Below are 13907 nucleotides of genomic sequence, written 5' to 3'. Positions count from 1 at the left end.
CTTGATCAATGAAAACTACAGACAATTCAAGTGTCCACCATCAGGAACATGGCAACTGGATTGTCATATGTTCATTCTTTTGAATAGCATAGAATAACACAGATAAAAGGAACTAATGATATGCACAGCAACACAGATTTATTGTTTTCACATTACTGAGCAAATACATTCATTTTGTAAAAGATTATATAATGTATGTTTCTAATTATATGAAGTTGAGAAGCCTACAAAACTCAGCAGTAGTAATAGAGATCAAAAGATCATTTACCCTTTTGTGATTACTGACTATAAAGGGGAAGAAGAAAGCTCTCTGTGGCTGAAAATGGTCTATAGCTTGGACTGAATGATAATTTCATTTGTACATATAGATGTGTGTATGTGTGTAAAACACCAAAATTGTGTGATAAATGGCTCACGTGGTGACTCATGCCTGTAATTCCATCTACATGGAAGACTGTAGGTAGAAGGATAACAGTCTGAGGCTGGATCCAGGCAAAAACATAGATACTACCTGAAAAATAACTAAAGCAAAAAAGGAGCTATATCTTCATAAAAATGAGAAATTTCTCAGAAATGGAGGTGTGAATGGCCAGATACATTTATAATAAATTTAAAACTTGAGGAAAGACAAGCCCAGGTGGCTTCCATTTAATGATTCCAGCCAAAATATTTTCCAATGGCAATATCCCATAAAATAAAATAGACAAGACATAAAATAAAATCCTGTAAGACATTCTATTTTGCTGTACCTCCAATGTGTGAAGAAATAATGTCAGCAAAGCATTTCAAGTGACAGCTGTGGAAAGAAGACAATTGAGCTATGTTTTCAATAAATTGTATTTATGTTATTGAGGAAAAATGGTCACATGAATGTTGTAAAAAGAAAATTTTCAATTTGAAAAGTATGTTTTCTTATGCAAGAGTCTTCTTAAGGCCCCTTTCATGTCTTTATTTCTCAGGCTATAAATGAAGGGGTTCAACATGGGAGTGAGCACTGTGTACATCACTGAAGAAATTATGCTATTATCATTGGTACTGCTGGGTGAGGGAAGAAAATAGAGACCAATAATTGTCCCATAATAGAGAATCACCACTGAGAGGTGGGAACCACAAGTGGACAAGGCTTTGCAGATTCCTTTGGTAGAGGGACCCCGAAGGAGGGTGAACCCAGTATGACCATAAGAAAACAGGATGCACAGAAATGGTAGCATAATGGCTGCAAACCCTGCGGTAAAGATTACCAATTGGTTGAGAGACGTATCTGAGCAGGACAACTTGAGCAGAACACCAAGGTCACAGAAGAAGTAGGGGACAATGCACTTAGCACAGAAAGAAAGCCAGGTGAGGAGGAGGGTGTGCAAAAGAGCACAAGCACAAGCAATGACCCAGCACACAGCTACCAGCATGATACAAAGACTTTGACTCATGATAGTGGTATAATGCAGAGGATGACAGATAGCCACTTATCTGTCATAGGCCATTGAAGTGATAAGGAAACTGTCCAAGTCAGCAAAGAATATGAAAAAATATGTTTGTGAAATGCACCCCTTATAACAGATGGATAGGTGCTGGATCTGCATGTCCATCAACATCTTTGGAGCTGTGACTGATGAGAAAGAGATGTCAGTGAAATCCAAGTGGCTGAGGAAGAAGTACATGGGGGTGTGGAGGTGAGAGTCCAGCCTGATGAGCAGAATAATGAGCAGGTTCCCCAGCACGGTGGTCAGGTACATGGCCAGGAACAGAGCAAACAACACACCCTTCTGCTCTGACTGGATGGGGAGCCCCAGGAGGAGAAACTCAGACATGCAGCTCTGGTTCTCAGGCCTCATACTCAGATATCACCTGGGGGCTGATACTGTTGTGCATAGTTGAAAAGGATGTCTTTGAATAAGAAACTGATTGCAGCATAGGATGGCAGAGATGTCCTTTTGACTTAGGAAATGTCTTCTTTCATACTTTCTTACATTTCCCTCTTATTTTGCTGTAAATGTGGTTGAAAAAAGTGTAGGTTTCAGATATACATACACTATCTTTCTCAGCCTGGCCCCAGTCTCTGTAAGTAATTACACTAACAGTTACCTGTTTTCCCCTGGCCGCTATTTTTCAACAGCTTTCAGTGCATTTCATTATGCCTTCTTACACAGCTGCAATGTGTTTTAATAACATTCACTACCTCATTCTGTTTTCCTCTTTCTCCTCCTTCAGTCCTCTCAAACAGTTCCACTATTGCAAACATTTCTGTGTGTGTGTATGATCATATTTGTTTTTGCATATACAATTATCTTTTGAATCTATCTTCCAGATATGAAAGAAAACAATGGACCTTTTTCTTTCTAAACCTGACTTATTTTGCTTAATATTACGATCTCCAGTTCCATCCATTTACCTGCAAATGACATAATTTCGTTCTCCTTTATGGCTGTATAACACTCCATTGTGCGTATATATACCACATTTTCTTAATCCATTTATCAGTAGTAGGGCATCTGGACTATTTGGGAGGGATGATATTAGTGGGAAGGGGAGGGTGAATGGAAAGATTAAAGGAGGGTGAATATGGTTGAGGTACTTTATATATTGTATGAAAACAACAATGAAAACTACTGAAATTGTTTTAAGTATGGGTGGGGGACTAAGGAAGAATGATTGTTGGGACAAACTTAACCAAGTTAATTGTAAGCAAATATGGAAATGTCACAATGAAACCCCCTGTTCAAATAATAAATGCTAAATTTTTAAGACATTAATCTTGAATTAAAACAGATGCAAAATTATACTTACAGTATAATATCATACCACTAAAGCACTAAACAATACTATGCATTATGAGTGGGTACAACTATGTATTAGAAGTATAAAACCATGTATAAAAGGATATTTTACAACTGCATAATAGTGAGTAATTCTAAAGATGGAGGAAGGAAAACAGGATAGGTGGACACAAATTTTGGCTGTGTTTGTAACATTCTGAGTTATTTGTTTTAAAGATCAGAAACAAGATGGCAACAGGTCATTATTTGTTACATGTGAGTGGTGGGTACAAGGGGCCATATTTTTACTTACCTATTTCTCTAAAATCATACAAAATTAGAGCCAGGCATGATGTCTCACACCTATAATTCTAGCTACTTGGGGGCTGAGATCAGAAGGATTATGATTCAAAGTCAGCCTGGACCAAAAAGTTCTTCATCTCAACAAGAAAAGGTTGATGGTGATAATCACACCTGTCATCCAAACTATAAGATGGGATCATGGTCCAGGACATCCTGGAGGAAAAGCATGGCTCAGGTGGTAGAGCACCTGCCTAGCAAGTGCAAAGCTCTGAGTTCAAATTAAGAAAAATTTAACTATAAAACAAACACTTCTAAGGTAACAGTCTCTAAAAAATTGTTATTATTTCAGGAAGGTAAATTAAAAGATAGAGAGTGAGGCATGTTTACTAAGAAGCAGTATAGCAAACTTAGGAAAAATCCACGTGATCTTACCCACAGGGCCAAGAAGAAATGTAAACTCAGGTAGAATCTGTTGGGGTAAATCCAATTCACTGCTATGCATTGTTAGTTTAATTAATGTGCTTTATTTCTGAATAACAGTCACATCTTTAAAAGAATGATTTCTGGAATAATTAATGTTAAGATACCAGTGTGCCTCCGAATATTTTCCCTGAGAATTTAAGGTTTCTTTATTCCTATGCTTTCTTACCAGCAGTTAAGATATTTTTACTACTAACATTTGATTGAAATACTTTGCCCAATCTACATAACTAGCGAGAAAATTGTCAGCCTCTATGATCATTATCTATCTGGATTTTCTGCTTTTAGGGCAGATAGTCAAATCTTGGAAGGTTATTGATGTAAAGATGTATAATGAAACACAGAATTCATGCCTTCCTACATTAAGAACGAGTGAAGATTGCTTCTGCTTCATTCACAACTATTCATACACCATGCAATGAGAGGAGGGAGAAAGCAGGAATGAGAGAGAAAAGGTCCCACTATTACTTTGTCAACTACTCTCAAAGGCAACTATGTATTAACAGCCCTTGTTTCACTAACCCCACACTGAGTGAAAGGAAGAGTACAATTATGAACCACATTAATGCAACAGGTTAAAGTTTGTGTCAAATGATAACTTTCAGTGACTACAACAATGTAGCCAAATAACTCTATACGATGTTTGGATGCAGAGTCAGAATATTTATGAACACTTTATCATTAGGTATTCCAGAAACCAGTGAGAGAGACTCTGCTACTTAGTTCTAGAGGTGGAAGTCTTTTGGCACAGATTCTTGCACTTTAGATCCAAACCTGACATTAAAATTTTTATCAGCTGCGGAAAACAAGTAATAGAACCTTCTCTCTGTATTTCTTAAGATTCTTCAGATTATCTGAGCAATTTTTTACTTTGAAGGGAATAGGCAAAATTATACCTGTTTCATGTAATTTCCACTAAAACACTGAGTCTTTCATATCCCTACCCATAATACCACCATCAATAGGTTACTGTGTCTGAAATTTTTTCAGCATGAGAAAAAAGATGTTAAATTTCCAACTAGGCTAAGTTAAAGGCAAATATTACTTGGAGAGATAATGCCATATGCTCAACACTATCACTGAGATGGAAGGTGTCATTTGGGAAGTCAGGTTTGAGTGACAGAACTAGGATACTGGCTTCATACACAGAGGAGACAAGCAGAATGAAAGTGGAGGCTGCAGACAGTGACAGCAAATTTACTGTTTTCCCAATTTGGCTGAGATGACTGGTACAGGGTTAGACTATAGAAATCATTGCATTGTTAATAAAATATAATAAAGCACTGAATTTGTACCATGTGCTCTTAAAATACAACTCACTTGTTCCCACAACTTTTCTGATCTTCATTTTGAAGAGGAGAAAACTTGGACTTAGTGATAAAACTTGCTCAGTGTTATAGAACTAGACTATGGTAAGCCTGGGATTTGATCCCATGTCTATCTGGATTTCAAAGATTATTACTTCCCCCAATACTAAAACCCCTCATAAAATAAACCCTCAAGTAAGACAGTACTTGCTGCCTGAGAGCACTCAAGACCTTCAGGAAATTAATCAGAGTTTAAGAATGAGTCAAATCTTTGATTTCAAGATATGTGCCTGGGTGAGAATATAAATAGCACTGATAATAAAAATCAGGATAGAAATCATTCATTAATTATATACTTATTTGTGTGAACAATATAGATATGCTGCAGTGACATGTAATTTATATTTGCCTAACAGAACCATGAAATGGATGATTCTTATTTAACCAATTGGAAACTAGGGCTGAGAGTATAGGTAATTTCCCTAAAATCATAAACCATGAAAATGTAGAAGGGGTCATTCAGTCCAAGATTTGTCTGATTTCAAACCCACTCTCCTAATCAATGTAATATATTGCCTCCAGCAGGGCACACTGTGGTGGAAGAAACATCTGTCTCTAACTAAGGAGAAGATTGGATCCATAACTTCCCAAAAGCCTTTGGATAGATGTATTGCCCGTGTCTTTAACTAGATGACTGGAGGTAAATAGACCAGGATACCAGTTACTGGACTTAGAAAGTTAGCTATAATTTTATGGGCTGTAGGAAAAAGTCAGATAAGATGCTGACTAATGTTTTTGGTGGACTACCTACCTAGTTTCCATTAATAAGAGAAAGGTTAAGATAACTGTGGTTCACATTCATTGGAAGTAATATTACACAGTCAATAAAATGAATTCATAAAAAGCTTATGATAAGAATTTTGAAAGTATATCATAGAAATTGTATGTAAACATCTTTATAACTGTTAGTCAAAATGCAGATTTTTTTGAATTTGGAAATATGTGCTCACAGCTGTGAGGCAGGGCAGATATTCAGCAACAATATTTAGCAGATATTCAGATAATATTTTACTGTACAGAAAGTACAAGCCCCAAAGATTTATAATAATTATGTCTACCTAGGTTATTTGAGATGAAACAAAGATATTATATAAAAAAAAGTATACATGATCAGTACACTCACTGCAAGATTTCATAACATACCATTAACACACACACACACACACACACACACACACACACACACACACACACAGATATTGCTGAGTGGAGTCTACAAGCACAGACCTTACCTAGTTCAGTGAAAGATAAAGTCAAGTACTTTCAGCTCCATGGAATGAACCAATTATTCATTTTCTCTCCAAAAGACTCTTTGGGTTAGGGCAGGGAGATAAGTCATGAGCTCAACCCTAATGTGGAGAAGAGGCAGACTTCTTTAACCAGCTCCAAAGCAATTATAAAGGGGATGCCTCCTCACCAGCCAAGTTGGAACCCAGAGGACCATTATCACAAGTTTCTGGTGACATATAATTAGGGGGTAATTACTGTTGTTCTCTTAATATTCCCAGTGGACATGTGCCTTTGCTAAAGATACTAAAAATAGTCAACTCTCTTAAGAATATAAATGAGAATCTCTATTATTTACATATTTATTTATTTATAAATAATTTTCATGTCTTTGAGCTTATTTATTAATAACAATGATTATTGAGGTAGACAATACATTTTCCTATTTTGTTGAGCTTGACAGTGGCTCAATAGAAAATGTCTAAATTAGTTTTCATACCTAAATGCCTAGTTCTCTAAGCCTAGTTCTCTTATAATGTGATGCCTTCCTTGTAGCAATGGGCTTTGTAACATATGTACTTCTTCCTTCCTACATTCAATCTAGACCTGAAATGAGAGTTGCTACTGTCTCTGGGGAATAAGAACACTTATTGAGGAATAGGGAATTTTTTTCCTTTGCACAGAAGCATAATCCTTGCATAAATGCAAGGATGTTTTAGCCAGCTATGACACAAAATAATAGTTGGCACATAAAAATTTTTGATCATATAAATGAACCCTTCAGAAAACTACTCCTATTTAGATTGGTAAAAATAGAGGAGAGACAAAGAATCAAGTGAAAGAAATATCATTTTTTTCAATTTCTATCACTCATCATTCATTCACTTGCACACTCATAAAAATATTGTGTATCTTCAATATAGAAAGAATTTTGTGAGCTATAAGGAGTAAAGATTTGAAAAACACAGTTTCTTTCTCTCAAAGAGTGCCCAATTCATTGAGCAGGATAGACAAAATAGTGTGTGGCAAATGCTGTAATGAGAGCAATATCTGAGTTCCATTAGAGCACAGAGGGGTGTGGAAAGGGTGTAGGAGGATGAACATGGTACAAATACTGTGTACACATGTATGTAAATGTGAAAATGATACCAGTTGAAACTAATCTAGGAATGGGGGTAAAGGAGAGTGGTGGAGGGGAGGAATTCAAGTGTGATGTGTTTAATACATTTAAGAACTCTTGTAAATGCCATAATGTATCCACCCAGTACAATAGTAAAAAAGTGAAAGTTGAAAAAAACACAAATAAAAGATGTTGGGCAAGGTAAGCTTGTAGGAATTTACAAATTAGCAGACCCTTGTGAAAATGTAAACAAATAGAAGGTGATGTGGATAGCACAAAGGTACAACAGTTAGAAGGGAGAAAAATAGAGGAAGGAAAATGAAAACACTTGGAGACAAAAAGGGACGACAAATCCAAGTAAATATTATCAGAAAAATTGTAATGGCTGAAATGCATGCTTCAGCAGGAAAAGAGGTTCAGGACATGACAAGAGATATTAGCAACAATGAATCATGAAGAACCTGGGAAGCCATGTTGAAGAATTAGCATTTTATCCAAAAGAAAATGGAGAGTCACAGAAGAATGTGATAACAAGATTGCGGGATCTAATTTAAAACTACCAACATAGGTACTGACTGCACAACAAGCATGTGATTGCAGTGGGTAGAAGATAGGTTGTCAGAGATGGATTGGTGAAATACAAGAATAGTTAGAAGGTGGTCATTGTCATTTAGGTCAGAGATTATGGAAGTCTATCTAAGAGAAATGATGGAGGTAGAGAGAATATACTAATTTAAGTCTGTTTCAGAGTCAAAACATAAACAAGAGAGTAATTTTTTTTTGGTGGTGCTTTTTTTTTCATTTTTCTTTTATTATTCATATGTGCATACAAGGCTTGGTTCATTTCTCCCCCCTGCCCCCTCACCCTCCCTTACTACCCACTCCGCCCCCTCTCTCTCCCCCCTCCAATACCCAGCAGAAACTATTTTGCCCTTATTCCTAATTTTGTTGTAGAGAGAATATAAGCAATAATAGGAAGGAACAAGGGGTTTTGCTGGTTGAGATAAGGATAGCTATACAGGGCATTGACTCACATTGATTTCCTGTGCGTGGGTGTTACCTTCTAGGTTAATTCTTTTTGATCTAACCTTTTCTCTAGTTCCTGGTCCCCTTTTCCTATTGGCCTCAGTTGCTTTAAGGTATCTGCTTTAGTTTCTCTGCATTAAGGGCAACAAATGCTAGCTAGTTTTTTAGGTGTCTTACCTATCCTCACCCCTTCCTTGTCTGCTCTCGCTTTTATCATGTGCTCATAGTCCAATCCCCTTGTTGTGTTTGCCCTTGATCTAATGTCCACATATGAGGAAGAACATACCAGTTTTGGTCTTTTGGGCCAGGCTAACCTCACTCAGAATGATGTTCTCCAATTCCATCCATTTACCAGCGAATGATAACATTTCGTTCTTCTTCATGGCTGCATAAAATTCCATTGTGTATAGATACCACATTTTCTTAATCCATTCGTCAGTGCTGGGGCATCTTGGCTGTTTCCATAACTTGGCTATTGTGAATAGTGCCGCAATAAACATGGATGTGCAGGTGCCTCTGGAGTAACAGTCTTTTGGGTATATCCCCAAGAGTGGTATTGCTGGATCAAATGGTAGATCGATGTCCAGCTTTTTAAGTAGCCTCCAAATTTTTTTCCAGAGTGGTTGTACTAGTCTACATTCCCACCAACAGTGTAAGAGGGTTCCTTTTTCCCCGCATCCTCGCCAACACCTGTTGTTGGTGATGTTGCTGATGATGGCTATTCTAACAGGGGTGAGGTGGAATCTTAGCGTGGTTTTAATTACAAGAAAGTAATTTTGATGTGAATGGATTTTGGTAAGACTAGGAAATAAGAAGAATGAGGAAGCTAAAAAACCTCTATAAATTTATGACTTTGGCAGTTGTATGTTCTGTTATTCCCTGAAGTATGGGATCTAGAAGGAGAAATAGATTTAGGAAGTTCTAATACCCTGAGCACAAGGTAACTATGGCTCATTCATGAGTAGAAATTCAATAGTCACGTAGATGCATTTTGGTTAGAGATAGAATTTCATGGTCCATCAGCATAGAAGAGGAAGCAATAGCCTAAAAATGAAATGAGACAAATAAGAAAAGTTGAAATAAGAAGAAAAAGAAGGAAGATGAGGAAAAGGAAGAACAAGAAAGGGAAGAAGATACAGGAGAGGAGGGAAAGTGTGGGAACAGCAGAGAACAGTCACTGAGGACAGATTACAGAGAACATTGACAATTAATAGAAAAGCAGAGAAAGAGTGTCCCAAAGAAGACATTGAAGAACAATCATAGATATAGAAGCAAAATAGTAAAATGTGGTGTCATGGTCACTAGGGAAGAGAAGGTTAGATGCTGAAACCATCCACTGAATTTTACTATTAGAAGAATTTGATGGCAATGCCATGAGTGATGTCAGTGAGTAATGATGGGAATGAAATTGTATTACAGAATTGTGAGGAATAAGTGGAAAATAAGGAACTACAGAAGATAGCTAGTTGGATTGATCCAACAATGAAGCTTTGCTCCATGAGTGGAGCCATCATGGTAAATAATGACTTAGACAAATTTGTATGAGTGATAAATGAAAGGTACATCTTGGAAAGGTAATAGAATGAAAACAAATTTTGGGGGAACTAGATGGATACTAGTTAGATTTTTGAGGCCAAATATTCTATATAATAGGTAAAGTCGAAAGAGGAAGGAAGCAAATGAATGTTTAAACTTAATATTTCATAGCTAAATGAATCCCAGATTTTATGAAATAACCATGAGAAAAGATGGCTAAAATCCAATGGAAGTCATTGAGTATTAAATCAGAATAAAGCTGTAATTTTGTTGAATGGTTTACTCATACAAATGCTGAAGGCTAATTTGTAAGAGAAAAGTAAATTGTGGGTTCAGTGCCACCATCTGTAACAAATAGGAACTACTAGAGTTTGGTAGTTGGTGATGTAGGCTTTAACATATGACAGATTATATTCTTATCAGTGCTAGCAGAGCATTTCACAGAAAAATTGTAAAAGAACATAAAGGCTACTTTTGCTAAAAATACTAGTTCTTCACTTGGGCCTGCAGAGGTATGATGGGTAGCTACAACAGAATAAAAGATTGCATCTCTGCTTTCATATTGCATCCATCTCCTTTTACTGCCTTAAACTTTGAGTCAGACTTCTACTCAGTTCCGCACATTTAAGGAATTCAGGTATTTTCAATATTTATAGGAATGTGATAGTTAACAAGTTGTCAACCACCAGCTTTTAGTTAGTCCTGTTGCAGAACACCAGAGATTTATATGTCATCCTTTTTTTTCTAATTCAAAATTTGTTGAATTTGTAGGATTTTAGTTTGCTTATTAGTTTAATTTTCTTCTCTCCCATTCTCCACTCCTTCCTTCCATCCTCCCTTTCTTTCCTTCTTTTTCTTGAAAACCATTTTATTTGATATAACCATCCATTTGTCAACAAAGTATTAAAATGTGTAATTATTCCTGCCTCTTCTTCAATGTTTTCATTTCATAGAAGACATCAGAGAGAAGAAACTCAAAGACATTTCCTTTGAGCTGACTAATGTAGGGCCCAATATGACCATTTTGAAAAGGATATGGCTCTACCCAAATTCCCAGAAGTCAGCCAATCACTTGGCTTTTTATTTGGACCTGGTTAGAGGCAGCCTATTTTACATCACCCTGGGGATTATTCCATGCCAAGTGTGATAAAGGCTGGGAAGGCGCAGAGTAGAACAGAAGGCAAGCCAGGAGTGCCTTGAGATCCTTCCTCTGTAGGCTCATCCTCTAAAGTTCCCAGGACAAATATTACTCCCGCAACACACCTGTCTTCAAGGAATCAAGGGGACATCAGGCAATTAATTACAGTTTGAGGGGTATCTTTGGCTAGAAATTATAAGTTACATTCCCTATACCCTGGGGTTTTCATTGTTACTAGTTATACCCTAAGATTCATAGATGTAGGGCTGATAAACAGTAGTTAAGAATTTGTGTTTTTAGGTTTTCTTCTTGATGCCTGAGAAATGTCTAGGAACTTGGGAGTTGATTTTTAGGTCCCATGAATCTAGAAGAGGTTAGAAGTATTTGATGAAGTATGGTCATCAGAGGCAAATTTTGACATGGGAGAGAAAACGTAATTTTAAAAAACAATAACACAGAAAATAGGAAGAAATAGACATGGAGTGATGAAATAATGAAGATGCAGGAAGAGAGTATGGTATGTGAAGTTTAAAAGAGAGGAAAGAAAAAACAAAAGAGAGAAAAATGAAGTGAGAGATAGGGTGAGAAAAAGAGGCAAAAAGAGAGAAAGGTTGATAAGAAGATAGAAATAGAAATATATAAAGAATTTCTTCTGCCTTGGATCCTGACATAGAAGATTAGATCTGAACAGCATAGAATTCAAGCATTCCAAAACTGATTGGGTATTTCAACCAAAAGTTTGAGGACAGATTCCTATATTCCCCAAATGTCTTCCTCCCTGGATATAAAAATTCTCCAGCTGCCAACATTAGAGATTTTTTTTCCTTGAGGAAAAATACATTCCTCATCATTGAGTCAAATTAACACTCTAGTGTAGTGCCTTAACTATGGTAGGTTTTGAAGGTGTTGAATGAATGTGTGCACTTTCTAAAGACAAATGTCTATATAAAGGGTCACTTATTTAGTCCTAATGATTGCTGTGTAGAAATTGTTCAGATAAAACCTGACCTCTGAACCAGTAAGAGGGCACCTAAGGCTGAAAAGAAGTATATGGTGAAGTATGGTCATCAAAGGGGGTATATGATGTAGGAGGCATGGCTCAGAGTAAACAAGGCCATTTCTTCACATCTTGCTGAAGAGAATCACCTTCCTGACTTGACTTTGAGGTATGGTAGGCTGCTTATATATTGCTATGTGTCTGCTTGGTAAATTCAGATCCTCTCCAAAGGCAGTCTGGGGTACAGGTTCAGCTTCTGGGTATCTGAATGTAAACTTCTAAGAGGATAAACCCTCTTTCTTAAATGTTCTGTTTGTTTTCCTTACTGATAAATAGCACCTATCTATTTCTCAGATACCTGAATGATAATTCCAGAAATAAACGATCATTTGCCCTCTGCATCCACTCATCCTCTCTATTGTTGCTCTTGGTTTGCATCTGTATTTTTACAAATGATTTTTACCTTTGATTCTGCATTTCTGCCCAAGTATTAACACCTAGAGTCTAGCAAAATAATTGTTATGAATTATTTTCTGCTGGGGGTAAAGAATATAAATTTCTCTGATCCCTGACTGGGTAGACTTGAATTTTGAGTTTAATTTTAGGAAGACTCAACATTTATTGAGACTATGCCAGCCAAGTTACTAGGGCCTTTGTATACATAATCTCATTTCATTTTTATAATAACCTTATGGAGTAAAATTATGTCTTGCTCAAATATCCTCATCTATTGAATATAGTAGAAATATTATGTACACTCATGTATGTAAATGGAAAAATGTTACCTGCTGAAACTATTTCAGGGATGGGGGGAGGGTAAAAGCAAAATGACAGAGGGGTGAATTCAACTATGATATATTGTAAGAAGTTTTGTAAGTATCAAATGTACCCCCAGTACAATAATAAATGAAAAAAGAAGAAAAAATTGGAATTTGGAAGGGTTAAAACATCTGCTATGGAACAAAATTGCCATAATCAAACAGATCTTATTCCAAAACATACAACTTTTTCCACACTCACACTGTCTCCAAAATCAAAGAAGGAGGAGGGAAAATAAAAGAGAAGAGAAATGCTTACTCTTAGGGTACTAAAACAGGTGAAGTTTGAGTCTCATACCTTTTAGTGAGATTAGGATTTGGACTCAGGGCTTTGTGCTTGCAAAGCAATTGTTCTACTGCTTGAGCCACTCTCTAATCCATTTCTGTCTGGTTATTTTGCAGATGGGATCTCATAAACTATTTGAGATCCTCCTGATCTCAGTCTCTCAAGTAGCGAGGATTGCAGGTGTGATCCACCAGTGCCCACCAATACTAATACTTTTTACACTGTTTACTGACCAGTCTCAATAGGTAGATCAGGGTGAAGGTGCCTTTTAGGTCTTAAGATGAGGTCTGGTTATATTTTAGAAACCAGAGGTTTGAGAAGCTGCCACTGATTTGTTTTCTTCTGCTGAATGTTTTCTCTTGGCTAAAAGTCTATTGGATTAGTAAGAGCCCTCTTCAGTTCTCTGTGCTTTCCTATTTAAAAAAGGATGGTTTTGAGGGTATCTTTTTAGGAGAAGGAATGGTTTACAGTCTCCTTTATGATTAGTGACAAATGGTTCCACAAAAATAGTAATCTTTACCTCTACTTGTTAGGTAGGTGTTAACCCTCTTGAGTGACTGCATTGTTTTGTTACTTTTAAGGCAAAGTTGTGGAAGGACATGTAAATTTTTGTTGTGTACTGGCACCCAGATAGCCAGAATATTTGTATATATTGGGAGTCATTCCAATGCTGATGTATCAAGCTCATTTTAATACTGTAACAAATTACCAGAAACAGTGGCTTAAAAATACCCCACAAATTTATTAGCTTCCAGTTCCAGAGGGCTTCAGTGGGTTAAAATAAAAATATCTAATTTCTTGTACAAGTTCTAGACCAGAATCTGTTTCACTGCTTTTTCTAGCTTCTAGAGATCAC

General features: G+C 36.6%; 1 protein-coding gene across 1 annotated transcript; it reads right to left on the bottom strand.

Moving 5' to 3' along the window:
- Positions 1 to 890: 890 nt before the first annotated feature.
- On the bottom strand, positions 891 to 1832 carry LOC109701716 (olfactory receptor 1J1-like). The gene is given in 1 exon segment (XM_020187226.2): positions 891 to 1832. A coding segment is annotated over 1 exon segment (942 nt).
- Between the last annotated feature and the right edge of the window lie 12075 nt (positions 1833 to 13907).

Source organism: Castor canadensis, chromosome 13 (genome assembly GCF_047511655.1).
Source record: "Castor canadensis chromosome 13, mCasCan1.hap1v2, whole genome shotgun sequence".
In the NCBI taxonomy this organism is placed as follows: Eukaryota; Metazoa; Chordata; class Mammalia; order Rodentia; family Castoridae; genus Castor; species Castor canadensis.
Note: the sequence above shows the minus strand (reverse complement) of the source record. Positions and strands in the feature narration are given on the sequence as shown.